Consider the following 15401-nt stretch of genomic DNA (forward strand, 5'->3'; position numbering starts at 1 on the left):
TTCTAAAGTAAGTAAACTAAAGCACTTGTATTGTGGAAATCGGAAACAAAGACGGTACCATAAACAGTCAGACCTGAGACAATATAGAAAAGTTAGTTATTTCTAAATTGACCTGGCCGGGGATTGCACCTGGGACCTCAGTGATGGCGACTCCATGAAAACCGGTGTACAAGCCACTCGGCTACGGAAGTCGTCAATGTATGTGTCAAATGACGCACTGTTTTTTTATTTCTTCCTATTCGTTCTTCATTCCTAAATTATTAGTTATACAAAACTGGGTACAAACGAAGTTGGAATAGAAATATAGGGCATAGAAAAGACAAGACTTGCAGTGATGTTCGCTACCAGATTTTAATGACATTATTGGGGCCGAGTCCACATCTGACACAGTATTGGTATGCTGTCGCGGCACCTGAAACACTTCGATAGATGTGTCGTACTTTATCTGCAGATCTACCGTGCTAAATGGCGGAGCAGTGGCTGCGTACACCACGGCAAATAAAGGCATCGTGTGCGTAATAATGGGTCAAGCTTGGTAATTAGCGCTCCAAATAATTGTAGTAAACGTAAATAGTCAGTTTCGTTCCGCGACACATAAATGAGTGTAACTTTATCTGACCTAAGGGGCATACGTCTACTACCTTGCGCAACACAATCTGTTTTGGGTATCCAAAACGCCTATCCAACTCTTGCATGACAATAGTAGGTTTTAGTGACATCGCCACAGCCATCACGATAGCAAGGCAAACTGCCTCCCACGCCGCTTCTTTCATAGTTGAGCTTAGACTTGATTTTCTGCTACTGTGAACGATTTTTGTGAATCGTAGAACTAACGTTTAACAAACAGCCAATCCATAGGAGATTTGCCGTAAACCTTTGGAATTCAGTTCAACCTTATGTACAAAATTTTGAAAGGTATTTACTAGCACTGAGATACGTAACGTTTTATATAGTAACGTCGGTTGGCTCGTGAGCATCTGGTTGGATGTGGGTGACAAAATCAGCCACGGAACCGTGTTGGTTCACGTAGATGATACTGGCGTAATTGGTCGCCTCGTAGCCGTTTCGGTTATCCCGCGGCTCTGCTTATAATCCAGTCTCAGCGATGCTTCACTCAAGATCCAGCTGCTTTGCAGCCAGCTCTAATCGTGGGAGGTAACGGACGTGTTGCTGCGAGATTCCTCGCAGTATCCTTCGTTGAAGAGCGGCTTGTGCACGATGCTATCGAGCTTGTACATGTGTGAGTGGGCAGTAGGTACGATGAGTACATTAATAGTTATCTCCTACTTGGCATCAGTAGCCCTATGAACATAGTAGAATAAAAAAATAGGGTAATTTCATACAAAGTAACAGCGCGGCTTGTATATGTACTATAACAAAGGACGTAGCTCTGGTAGCATTGCGAGAGATACTTTTGTATATAAAACTGGGATTATCTTCATAAACATTTATTACGTATTTTACTTATTGATTCATGGAAGCTTCTTCTAGAACTCTTAGATGTCTGTTTGACACCAACACTCTATTATTCTTACAATTCTAAATACAAAACCTAAGCTGCCTGTACTAGAGTACGCAACGCACACATTCGCATAATTATGAAAGGCGCGTTTGGACGACCAGTGCTGTGATACCCTTAGATTATGCAAATGTGTGCACCTGCGCTGCGACGTCTGTACGCAGTTATCATACTTATTTCACTACATACGTTCTTATTCTACTACACTATCAGCGTGTTAGGTACAAACGTAGCGGGAACAACTATATCTTCATTACCTGAAGAACCCACTTCGACGTCGGCAAATAATCGCGATTGACTGGGGCTTGCACCCTTCTTTCCTATATCTATGGTTGCAACCATTACTAAATATAATAAAATATAGATGGTCATGTGCATTTTAACACTTCCCTGGTTCATGAAAACAGGTAAGTAAAAAGGACCACATATTCATACCAAGGACTGTAACTTATATTTTGATGGAAAGTAGTCGTATAACGTACGTCATTTTAATATTTTAAAAGGTAATTAAAAACAAAAGACAAAAGCATTAAATTAAAGACTTATAAAAGGAATGGTTTTGGCGTCTACACTTATATGTAATTACACTACCATGTGGTAATGTAATTTCATACTATTAATGTAGTCACGGTTTTAGTTTCACCGATGTCCCGGCTTTTGCTGTTCTTTGAACATTGTCACCGATTCCATTACCACTTTGATTAGTCATAGACGATGTTCTCGTTGACTTAAAGTGCTTATTGAAGTTGTATAATGGTATTTGTGGCCGTTCAAAGATTTCTTCTTCCAGTTCATTTTCGGCGGGTCTAAAAAGTACAAGAAGAATGTAAATCATTCCTTTTTATAAAAATTTGTGGAATCTTTAAGTGTCTCTCCTGAAAAGTTGTCATTTTGCAGATGTGGCCTTATTACACTAGGGTGCAATTTGTTGTTTACTTACCCGTCAGGATGATGTTTCCATGAAATTCTTCGTTTAATGATCTCGAACCCACTTTCAGCTGGAGTCACGTCGCAAATATCTTTTTGTTTTAGGCGTCTGAAAGTGTCAATTCGCTTTTTATGCCAAAATTTCTTAGAATGTTTAAAATTCCTAAGCACAAATATAGGAATGAATAAATTGAGAGGCTAGACAGACGATATAACTGGCAAGAAAAGTAGCAGTACTTACAATATTTCGTCGCCATCTTTAACATCTTTCGGTTCGTTTTCAAAGATTACACATTGTAAAAACTGCCCGTTGCATTGTGTGCTCGTGTAAAGGTATGGACCGATACATTCTGATTTATTGGAAATCCGAAATACCGAGGCGACTCCAATGAGCACTTCGTGAGAACCAACCCACGTTATCAATGGGCCCCCGTGATCATTCTATAAGCCAATGTAAAAAAAAGTCAAAAGACTGACTATCGGTGGTTAAGGTATTTGTTATTCAAAATATGCAGAGGGGATACTCTATATCTCTATATTTGTAATTATTTAATAAGCGACTATTTATTTCTATTCGTCTTTGTATTCTATTTGTCTGCTTCCTTTCTTTTATTTATTAAATGACTTTATCGTTGACCGCTAGCATCTGTATAACGGTACCGTTTGATGGAAATCAGTGCAATCGATATATACTAGTCTCTTTAGATCAGTTATCATCACCGTTTGAAAATGTATTGTAAGTATTAAAAAAAATATTGCAATTGTAAACAGAATCTACCTGGCATATTCCACTTCGTCGTTTTATTGTACGTGTTATTCGTCGTGTATGTGTGTTGTTCTGAATAGATCGCCGTAAGTTGACAGTGACATCGCCAAATCCGTGAACAGGTGAAATTGAAATCGGTAGGGGTGGTTGTGTTTTTCGAAACTCTTCATCTGACCTTTCTAATTTACACTGGAAAAAATATCCATCAATGTATGATACAAATTGGATTTTTTTTCAATTTACGAGTTTTTTTGTGTAGCTTCTCTTTTCATCTTCGTCACGATACAAAAAGCTCCAGCCACACTGAAAGTTGATTGTGGAATGTGAGTTTGTTGTACTTACCGTCCCGGTCATCTTGTCTTCGTCTGAACAACCATCAGCGTCCGGTTTCTGCGTGAAAATCAATTCACCGTCATCGTCAATATTTCCTGCCATTAACGTGCAAATCATGTACTTATCAATAGTGGCCTGAAGATGGGGCAAATTGCGATAATAGTTTTTACAATTCGTTTTGTTTTGTATCAACGTCGATCCATACTGTAGAAATTTTGAATTGTAATCATGTGGATCGTCTGCCTGTGGATTTTTAAATATATTTTAGTATGTGTAAATTGGATGCTTAAATTGGATTGGAGCATGTAACAATCGTCAGATTTGAATTTCGCAAATTCGGCATTATGATGAATGTCATTTTTTAAAATAAAAAAGTGAGTAAGCTTTTTGCAACGCAAAGTCAAATAATCATTTTTACCTTATGTACAATTGGACACCTTAAAACGTCATTTTTAACAGACTTCAAAAAAAGGAGGAGGTTCTCAATTCGACTGTATGTTTTTTTTTTGTGTGTGTATGTTACACGATAACTCCGGTATTTGTGAACCAATTTTCATGATTCTTTTGTTGGAAAGAGGGTACCTCCATAGTGGTCACATTTAATTTTGAAGAAAATCAACCACCTCTAAGGGTGGCTGTTCACGTATGAAGATTCATTTTTATAAATAGCGCCTTAATTTTAGTATAATGAGCAATTATTTTAATGGTTGATTTTCCTATTTTTTAATTCAAGGCGTTTTTCTCTTTTCAAATTGAAATTGCTCTTTTCAAATAGCTTTATTTTTTAAATAAAATAAGTGCGTATTTGACCTCCATCTCACCTGATAGAAAGTGATGATGAGTCAACTGAGTGTCAACTGATCCCAAGTTCGCGGGAAATAAAGAATCCAATGGTTTTTTTTTACAAACGAATCATGAGCTACAATATATTATACTTTTTTCTACAGCATATAGTCGACTTGTTACGTAATGACGAATTTATGAGAGTGACAATTGAGGGGAGGATAGAAGGGAAAAGAGTAAGGAAGACCAAGAGTGAACAATTAAAAGAACATCAAAGTGAACAGCTATAAAGAGGTCAAGGAACTGGCTGTGAACGTGACGAGTGGAGGTGTGATGTATTCTGTGTGATGATATAGGGTGATGATATCATCATCGACTATAACTACTAGAGATACACGAACCACGAAAACTCGTTACGTACAGTGCGTACAATATTAACTATTAAAAAAGTGCCAGTTTGCATTCTTTAACGTGAGACGGGGTTTACGTGTTAAGGTATATTTTGGCTTATTTGACTGTTGTTACACGATCTTACTACGGTGTTGATACCATGGATCGACATTTTAAGAAAAGTGTGTCTAAATTTCAATTAACTTTTTTATAATACATATCAATATTAGTTTACTTGACAGATATCATCCTCAAGAAAGATTATACTTCATAAAAAACTATTTTAATTATTACTAAACAAACCAAAACTAGAGTTTCTCTAAATCTTCACTAATGAACACCAAAAATTCACTAATTAACTAACCAGCAATCGACACTCACCAATAATGAACCAATAAGAAACGTGTTCCTAAGATACATAATTTTGTCCTAAATCTTATTAGAAATGAATTTGTAAAAAGATATCGAACAAGGACCTTGTCGGTCACTGGCGCCACCACCTTACTTGCTTCGGAATTAAAAGCATCAAATCCTAATTTTGAAACTCTTTATAACCCAAATCAGACTGGACTACTAAAATATGAACAATTCGATACCACGAGGAATTGAATCGTCATTTGGTGCATATTATTTAATTTATATATTCAAAAATAATAAGTAAGAACTGACTCATATATTCTTTTCGCGGACGATATCACAGTACTAACATATATAACGCATAACATTATTTCAACAAAAAGAATTTGATTTACAAATTATATCAAATTTTTCATAATACACTAGATACAATCGTAACATGGATTATTGAATCACAATTTAGAAATTAACTTAATAAAAACCCAAAACTATCGAATTTAGACTTTATCAAAAACCCTCAGTAAATATTAACTGTTCATATAACTTAATAATAATAATAATAAATAAATATTAGACAACATCACATACGTTGCGCTGATTCCCAAGTAAGTAGCTCAAGCTCTTGTATTTTGGAAATCGGAAACAACAACAGTACCACAAATACCTAGACCCGAGACAATATAGAAAAGTTAGTTTTTCTACATTGACCCGAGATGGCGACACCATGAAAATCACACAAAAATAGGAATCGTCAATACATTTAATTTGATAAATGCGACTTAGAAACAAGTCGTACAAAAAAATGCTATTATAGCTTTACGTATTCCTTAAAAGAAATAAAATTAACTAATTTCCAAAACGCCTTCAATGCTTACGACGCCTGCACATGGCTATCTTACGGCACCATACTGTGAGATAATAGTACTCCACAGTCTAACCAATTATTTACACTGTGGTACAACTGTAAATTACCTCTTTAGTAAACAAAAACAGTACGTTAGTATACTAGCGAATATATTGAAAGCAGAGAGCATTGAACCATTTTTTAAAAAACATAAAATTTTAACGCCGATATCTATTTATATTTTGGAAACTTGCAAATTTATGTAAAAGTACCCACAATTTTACACTAAATTGGGAGACGCGTCCCAACGCCATCCAAACGGAAAAATCACGTAATAGTGACTGAAATTTCTATCAAAATTAAAGTTTCTTGAGTTAAGCCCATACGCCATGTCAGTAAAAATATACAACAAATTACCCGAGTAAATTAAATAAGGAAATAAAGCAAATAAATTCATACACTTAAAAACACTAATAAAAACTACCACCATAACAACATTTAGACAACAAATTTCAGTAACGGTGACCTGTTTATTCCTATGTTGCTGTGTCCTGCAGAGTTCATAATATATGTTTTCTATGTAGATATACTTAATACATAAGCTGAAGCTATGTACATAATGATGCAATTAATAAATGAATTGAACTGATAAAGAATATATTTTACCAACCGCTCGCCATTTCGATGTATGCCCCCAGCCGAGGATTAAGGCATCATTTCCAGGATTTTGATATTTGACTTCGAAGTTGATTTTTATTTTGTTTGGAACCCATGTTTTTTGCTCAGGAGAGTCCCTGCACTCGGGTATAGGTTCAGTTAGAGTGAAATCATATGGCGATTCCACTTTCACTGCTGCTATGTCTATGTACGCCCACTTTTCTATTTTGTCATAGGAGAAGTTGTAATCTGCAATATACACAATTAAATTTATTATGGTCGAAAATGAACGCATAGCTTCTTCTTCCGGGCCACTAATATTACTCCTTACGCCGTCGCTTTGAGGTCACGTCATAGCTTTAGTCATCCGAAGGCGCATTTTGTACTGTGAGGATCTGCTGAGACAATAAGGAGTAAAAAGTAACCACTTACGTTTTGGTACACAAGTCAAAACGACCTTTTTCTTGAGCTTGTTGGCACAATTGTCATGATGAATAGTTTCTGTAGTGTAGTAATGGCCTGTGCCAGCTATGGCGTACATAAATTCCACATCTTCAACGCAAGCTGCTGATGTCACTATGAAAGATGGACTTACGATTGCACCCCCACAAATCCAAGCGTCATATTTTTGGGGTGATTGTTCTGCTCTTAGAAGGTAAGCCTGAGAATTTTAATTGTTTTGTTACGTTTTATTGACAGTTTTCAATTATTATTATGGTGCTGGCTGTAAGCCTAACATTCACGAAACGAGACAAGAATTTTAAATTGTTTCAAGGAACGAAAAATAATAACAATACTTAGCGATTTCTAGCACTGTGCACCACTAGAAATTGATATACTCGTAGGTCATACCGAGATATTTGGCGGTATTTGCGTACCCTACGCAAAAAAAAATTGACTACTGTCCATTGTAGGACAGTAGTCAATTTTTTTGTAACTGAAGTCAATGTCCACTGATTTAGTTTCATTTAGCTTTATTCGCCACTTCTTGGTCTACTCCTGGAATGGGTTAATGGCTTTTTGAACTTTACTGACCGCTTCCTGGTGGTTGTTTCCTACAGCCATAATTGCTGTGTCATCCGCAAAAGTAGCAATGGTATTGTCAATTGGTTCGGGTATATTATTTCGGGTATATTTAGTTATTTATATATCATCAAAACATACTTTTATTTCAAGATTTTTTGTGTTTCTTGGACCATTTTTGTACAATAAATTTAACGCCAAATATTCCATTTATAATTTCTGTTGCTTCAAGGTAAAGAAAATTCTCCAAGAAGCTCTTCAAAATATGTCCTATGAGGATACAGAGAATTTATTTATTATCGTAAAATAAATTTTGTCTTGTATAAGTGTACATTTTTTTGATTGGCAATTTATTGTTTAATTGTTTAATTTTATTTCATAAGATTTTCCTAAAAAGTATTTATAATATTAATAGTATCCACGTTTTATAATTAGTAGTACTTTTTACCTGAAATACAGGAATTTCCTAGTTCAGGTACATGTGTTATTTTTACATTAAATCGCATAAGTAGTCTTTAGTTTTCTCTGTACATTATGTTACTGAATAAACAATTTTTTTTTTATTTTATTTTTTTATTGTTTGTATATAAAAGGTAAAGAATTGGACCCAAGACACTTCCTTGTGGCACTCCAGCTTTTATTTTTTTAGCTTTTTATGCGTTTTCTTGTCTAATTCTGAAATACCTACTGGTTAAATAGGATTCCAGAAGATTTGCATGTCGATATGAAAGTATATTTCTTAACTTATGAATTAGGCCTTCGTGCCAAACTTTATCAAAAGCTTGTGCAACATCTAAAAAGATTGCGAGCAAACTTTCTTTTCCTCCATTGCCTGTTCTATGGTATTGGTTATACTGTGTACTTGATCAATAGTGGAGTGACTTTCTCTAAAACCGAATTGGTGATTTGGTGTAAGTTTATTTTCATATAGAATTGGTTTCAGTCTCTTGAGTAAAAGCTTTTCAAATAATTTTGACATCATGGGTAATAATGAGATAGGTCTATAAGACGTGACATCATGAGGCGGTTTACCTGGTTTCGGGATCATTATTACTTCTGCAACTTTCCACAATTCAGGAACGTATTCTAATCTAAAGGCGACATTTATTAGTGTAGTCAGTTTTACTACTGCTTTTTGGGGCAGATTATGTAGAATTTCACCAGAAATAGGGTCGTATCCAGGACATTTGTTTTTATTAATTTTCATTTTTATTTCTCTTTGTACTTCCCTCGGGGTGACAAGTTTTATTTCTCCAGCGAGTTGTTATGACGAGTTTATTTTTCCTAGAACCAAATCAGTAGATTCTGATTGATTTGGCATTTTGTTCATTGCTTATGGCCCACGTATCGTTTGACCCTCTAATAGGAGAGACTTGAGTTATCGGTCTTTTCAAGTTTTTTGTTACCTTCCAGAGTAAGTAATCTGTAGATCGATCATTTGTTAGATGTTGTATAAGTCTTCATGGGCTCATCCTTAAAGCTCTTTATTTTTCTCCTCGATCTTTTCGTAAGAGTGTTCAGCAATCTCTTATCATCTGGTGACCTACTCTGATGCCATAGTTTCCTCTGCTTTCGTTCAATGTTTTCCACCTCCATATCTAGCTATTATGGTGTCTTCAATGGTACGTTGAGATTAACAAGATCATCTAGATCCCGTTTGAAGCTTGCCCAATCAGTTCTTGTTGACTAAAGAGGGTTTTGTTTCTCTCTAAATAACATTTTCACTGAGTTCTAAAGTTATGGGAGAATGATCGGAACTCATATTATAGCTGTCATTGACGGCCATGTAATTTGGCGAAATATTTTTAAATATAAAAATCTAGTAAATCGGGGATTTTATTAGGACCACTGGGCCAATAAGTAGGTTTTCCAGTTGACATAATCCCACATCTCTTTTTTTCTAGTGCGTTCCAGAGCTCTCTGCCCTCAGTTCTTATCATTCTTGATCCCCAGTTAACGTGTTTAGCATTGAAGTCGCCTCCGATGATAAATCTCTCTCCGAGGTTGTCAAGAAGTTTTTGATGATTATCTATTTTCAGTCCATGCTTAGGTGGACAATACATAGCTGCTATAGCAAGAAGAGATGTCTTAGTAAAAAACTTGAATTGTTACAGCTTCAATTCGTTTATCTCCTATTTTGTATAATTCGTGGTGTATTATGGTTTCCCTTATTATCACACCACTGCCATTTTTCGCCAGATTGTCAGTGTAGTGAGTAGTACACTTTATATCCTTTGAATGTGATGTGTGACTTTTTAGTGAAATGCGTCTCAGAAATCAGACACACATCTATTTTTTCTGTTTCTAGGACTAACTGATGTTCATGTTGGTGATTCAGAAGTCCATTGGAGTTCCACGTCACGATTTTTAAACGCATCATTTTTTAGTTTTATGTGTAGCTGATATGGTGCTACTTTCTAATAGTCTCAGACGTGTATCGAATGATGCTAAATAATTCAAGATATTATTTAATTTCACATCTAAGTCGGAATTCGGTTGCGTTTTATCTTTTGACTGGTGTTTGCCTGCTACATGTGCATAAGACATAGTATTTTTACTAACAGCACTGGTAGTGATGTTTGTACGTTGTTGAACTTTCATGAGCCCTGATTGATTTTGTACTGGTACTTTTGATGGTTTTGACTTGAGTTTTTGTGTTTCTTTAGCCACAATACACCCTCGGTAGTTTGCTGGGTGCTGTTAACCACAGTGTGTATACACTGTGGTCTAAAGTGTGTGTGTGTGTGTGTGGTCGGAAGTGAAGCCTACGTGTATCGTAGGCTTTGGACAGTCCGGTGGTTTTGGACAGTCTCTGGTAAGATGTTTTCCTGTGCATTTAACACATCTAGGTTCTTTGCTACAATACTTTTGAGTGTGCCCATATGCTTGACACCTTTTGCATTGAGGTATAAGTTTAGAACTTCTCAGTGCTTGTATCTCCGCTTTGCATCCTAGAATGGATTTCAGGTCAAATATTTTTTTTATGTCCTCTTCATGATGGAATGTCAGCACAAACATGTTAAGTGGTTCTTTGTTCTTCCACCGTAGTTTGTGTGCTGCATCTATGATATTGAAACCCTTTGTTTGTAGGTCTTCAATAATTCTTTCTGGTTTACACGTGAAGTGTAATGTCTTTGCCATTACTCTAATTGGCCTATCTTTCTTATTTTCATAGGAATGCCAGTGGCAATTCTTTTCCGTGAGCAACTTGGTAATGGATCTATAGGCATCATCATTAGTTGCATTAATATTAACGGCCTCAACGCTTAGCATTTTCATTATAAATGAATCCTTTTCTGTGCTATCGGATAAATAGTCATAGAAATTTTGGTAGTTTTCTAAGTCATCCACAATTATTGGCGGTGGTGCCGGAACTTTTTTTGCTTTTGCTTTATCGTGGACGTTTGAATTGTTTCCTCTTGTGAAATGTTCGATGACGCGTTCAGTTTTCTTTTTTTCCTACTTTTTACTCGTATCCATTCCGTTTCTCTAGCTAGTTCTTCTTCGTCGGTGCTGTATTTAGTACTTTTCAGGTAGATTTGGATGCAAGTTTCGCTTGAATTGGGCTTTTGAAGGATGATTTTTCTTCTTCAATTGTTCACGAAGACCAATAATTTCGTTCCTCATTTCTTCAGCCAGCTGTTGCATACTTTGATTTTCTGTTTGTTCTTCGCAGAGACGCTGATACAATAGGCGCTCTGTTTCAGTTTTCAACTTAATAGTTGGTGAGCCTTGGCTTGCCATGACTAAGCTGAGAAATGACTTTGCCTTAACGATAAACGTGATTTAGTCGAATCTTGCTCTATGCACGTACGTTATCTGGGTCATTACGGCGAGCCAACTGTTCTCATCGAATTTCCGATGAGAACAGTTGGGTCGCGTGCGGTTCGATTTCGAACGACGTAAAGCTACGCTGGAAAGCTCACATCAAGAAGAAAAAAGAAGAATTAGACATAAGTTTAAAGAAAATGTATTGGCTATTTGGCAAATGCTCTTCACTATCTGTATGCAATAAAATATTATTGTACAAACAGATCCTTATGCCAGTGTGGACCTATGGTATCCAACTCTGGGGCTGTGCCGCTAAAAGCAACATACAAACAATACAACGCTTCCAAAATAAAATACTGAGGACAATTAATTATGGGTGCTCCTTCGTATATACGAAATGAGGATCTGCATCGTGATTTGAATATAGAGCCTGTTAATAAAGTGATAATAAAGTACGCCGAAGCTCACGAACATAGACTTCATCATCACGTGAACATAGTGAGGCTATACAGCTAATAGACAATACAAATATAGTACGTAGACTACAAAGAACTAAACCTTTTGAGTTAGTGTAGTTAATTATAGTGAATAAAAGAAATATTAGTGCCAGTGTTAATTAGACTATGAACACACGAACAGTCTTCCCCTTAACTAATATTAAAAGATATTTTGTCGATGGAAAATTTCTATATGTAAGTTACTTATTTTATGAAAATATGTTAAATTAAAATTGCTTATTAGTCTTGTAAAATGGCTAGATTGTAATTAGTTATAAGGTTTTGTTTTGCTTTATAACAAAAAAAAACTCGTAAGTCAACTACGAGTATATGTATAACAATTTCCTTACATACACTATTTTACGGTTAAATTTTGCACAATTTAATTTTTTTCTGTTGTTCTAGAAGAGTACTTCCAACCACTTTTTATTGTAAGCTCTAGATTTATTTGTTTCTTACCTAGTTTTGGCTGTATAGAAAGATTTTCTTTCATAATTTATCTAGCACAAAAATTAGTATTTAATATATATTATTTAATGTCCTCACCACGTAATTCTTCGTTCCCGATACCTCCTTACCATCTTTGATCTTGCGTTGACTATACGATACTGGAATATGTTGGCTAGTTAAAAATGTTCGTAGTTTGCATCTCTTTACACATAAATAATTGAAATCGTTATTTCACAAATGTCATTTATTTTGTCTAAAATTAACTCTGTGGAAAAACTGCTGATGCAGGATCACTCAACGCGTATTTGAATGATGTAACTTTTGAATTATACGTCCTTCTGTTTTTGGCACATGACTTCGATCAAAAGATATTCAAAAATCGAGACCCTAATATCAATGAGAGTAGGTTGCGAAGGTTCGGATGTAATGAAACCTGTATGTGTTGAAATAGAATGACGACGCAAAATAAATTACAGATGAGAAATTTGTATCCACTTCGGCGGTACAACAAACATTGCACCTTATACGTTAATGCCATGGGTATCCATAGTACTTGAGCGTGCAAAAAAATCACACAGCGTCGATAGTAATATTAAGTACAAATTAGACTTACTATTCACTATACAAGAAATTAATAGAAGAAATGTTAACGTTTTCATTTTTTCATAAAATACAAAAGTAAAGTTGCAGAGAAAGTATTATGAACCACTCAATTTGTTAACGTTATAGTCGAGTGCAAATTTAAATTGACGAAACTCGTAAAGATAAAACTTGACTTTTTCTAAAAACCTGTTCGATGATTGAATCCTTATTGAGTCAAAAAAATGTATAAGTGCCTTTTGTTGTTCACCACAATATCCCAAATTTGACTGATAATAAGTTTATGGTTAATTTTAGTAACATGTAATTTATGGTTACGAATATATTAATCAGTAGTTTTTTAACACATGGAGCAATTTAATGTAGTTAAATGGATGGTTTTCTTGTTTATGTTTAGCTGTAAGTACCTGTGTTTAACCATGGTTATAATCATTGTAATAATTTACTTACCTCTAAGTTTCGGTTTAATTTCTACCGGTATTTCTGATATTGTTGGCTTTTGTATTATCAAATATGTTGCGTACACTTGACAGATCTTTGAGACTCAATTTTTAATAATTACCATAATAATAATAAACATGCTAAATATTCTGTCTTGGAGCCGATGTACGTCTTCGTATCGGTCGCGGTCGAGACGGCGGGCTCTGGGGCTCGAAAGCTCGGGACTTGCTTAAAGAGTTGGATCGCCGACTCAGAGATAGGGGCTGCGATCACCGCTCTGGATCATCGTTGGTTCAGTAAGTGCCCATTGCCGTTCAACGAGGCAATGTTGTCAGTATAATGGGGACTTTTGAGCCAGTCACGATACGGGGTGGAATTTTTTTTAGGTCAGATTTTTAGTTTTTTAGGTTAAAAATCTCATGCAACTGCCAGTTTTTTTTTATTTTCAATCTGTTGACGAAGCCCAGTATTGATTAAAATATGTATGTAACAATTCAAAATTTATATATATATAAATATATACAATAACAATACGTCAGATAACCACATCGATCACCTGGTTTCCAAGTCTGTTAATTTTAAATCATCTCAATTGAGTGTCGACAGAGTTTCAGTGACAGGATTTTGTATGTTTGGTGTTCTGAAGTAATGGCTTGCCACTACTTTACTGAGCTACTATGTACTTAATTCTTTCGAAGGGAATGTCCACTGTTACTCACTTTTTCTTTCTTTCGAAAAAAGTCAAGGGTAGAGAGAGGGAGAAAATGTCTACCCAGGACCCCTGTCTGCTAAATTTTAAGACATCTCAGATGTGTGTCGAATCGTTGTCGAGTGTCAGTGACAGGATTTTGTAAGTTTTGTACGTATTCCGGTATTCTATTATTCAGTTTGAAGTTAAGAGTAGTGGCTTATCTTAGTGGCTAGCTATCAAGCTACTATTCAACTGCCATTACAATTTCTTGGTATTCTGCCCTTCAATGGCGAATTGATGGCACATGATATTTGTAGTAAGTAAGTAGTGTAGTTAGTAAGGCAACATCGATCGTTAGTGATCGAATGAGTGAATGAAATCATTTGTGAAAATTTTTTGTTTATTTTATTATACATATATTTCAATTTCAGTATCCAATTCCCAACGTAGAATCTTAAATGGACATGTAGTTGAAGGCGAGAAGCCCTACATGGTGAGTATAATAAAGCCATGGACCAATAAATGAAGAGGACTGCTAATATTCATATTACAGATCTTATTTTTTAAAAGTAAAATGTCTGTTGAAAGAAGAATGTTTGTTTGAACGTGTAAATAGTGCATCTAAAATAACCTATTACGTATGTTTTTTTTTTGTAAGTTGTTTCCCAGCAATTATTTTTGCTTAATGTGCCCCAGTCTGATGTACGAGTGTGGGTTGATGTGTCCGTGACTTTAAGAAAAAAACATGTAATTTTTTAAAGTATTGTTTTATTTTCTACGTAATCTCCTTTTAAAAGTTTTGATGCTCTAATTTTGTAATTGCAGATGAGAAACGGAATACTCGACATTCTGTTTTCTCCATCTTCAAAAAATATACCTCACCCAACTTTTTTATTTTTTTTATTTTCGCGCTAATATTAAAAAAGTAACGTCAGTTGCTTAGTAAACAGTTCTAAATTAATAAATAAAAATTACTTAACTTAGGGGTCTTTTTACATCCTGTAAATTATATTTTTATGACGTCAAGTAACGGGACGAATAAGTTGTGAACCTGGCAGTAAGCAGCGGTACGCCTACTCATAACACCAGTGGAACTCACAGTGGAGACTGTAATTTTTGAAAGTCTTTGATATCTTGGACTTTTCTATGGATTCCAGGTTTATTTACTTAAAAGTCCAGAATCACACGCACGCTACCTAGGGTGGACGTGTGGTGGTGCAATCGTACATCCTTTACACGTCCTCACTTCTGCTACTTGCGTAAGAGACGTATATAATGTCTTTGTAATCTCTGGAATGAAAAAATATATAAATGAGAAAGAAATGGACTTCCACCCATGTACCAACAGAATA

At 35.4% G+C, this 15401-nt stretch overlaps 1 protein-coding gene and 1 long non-coding RNA gene across 2 annotated transcripts; one reads left to right on the top strand and one right to left on the bottom strand.

Annotated features, from left to right (window-relative positions):
- Window positions 1–1477: 1477 nt before the first annotated feature.
- LOC113232473 lies at window positions 1478–12435 on the bottom strand. Its single transcript, XM_026467216.1, has 8 exons — window positions 12414–12435; window positions 7009–7237; window positions 6590–6825; window positions 3555–3788; window positions 3225–3401; window positions 2688–2887; window positions 2460–2555; window positions 1478–2325 (listed from the first exon to the last, which is right to left on the bottom strand). The coding sequence occupies exons 2-8, from the start codon at window positions 7115–7117 to the stop codon at window positions 2145–2147; spliced, it is 1233 nt and encodes a 410-aa protein (XP_026323001.1). The 5' UTR covers window positions 7118–7237; window positions 12414–12435; the 3' UTR covers window positions 1478–2144.
- Window positions 12436–13155: 720 nt separating this feature from the next.
- Window positions 13156–15401, top strand: LOC113232477. The gene is made up of 3 exons (XR_003310625.1): window positions 13156–13316; window positions 14481–14542; window positions 15207–15401. It is a non-coding gene; the product is annotated as an uncharacterized LOC113232477 (long non-coding RNA).

This window comes from Hyposmocoma kahamanoa, unplaced genomic scaffold (assembly GCF_003589595.1).
Source record: "Hyposmocoma kahamanoa isolate Upper Pololo Valley unplaced genomic scaffold, ASM358959v1 76, whole genome shotgun sequence".
Classification (NCBI taxonomy): Eukaryota; Metazoa; Arthropoda; class Insecta; order Lepidoptera; family Cosmopterigidae; genus Hyposmocoma; species Hyposmocoma kahamanoa.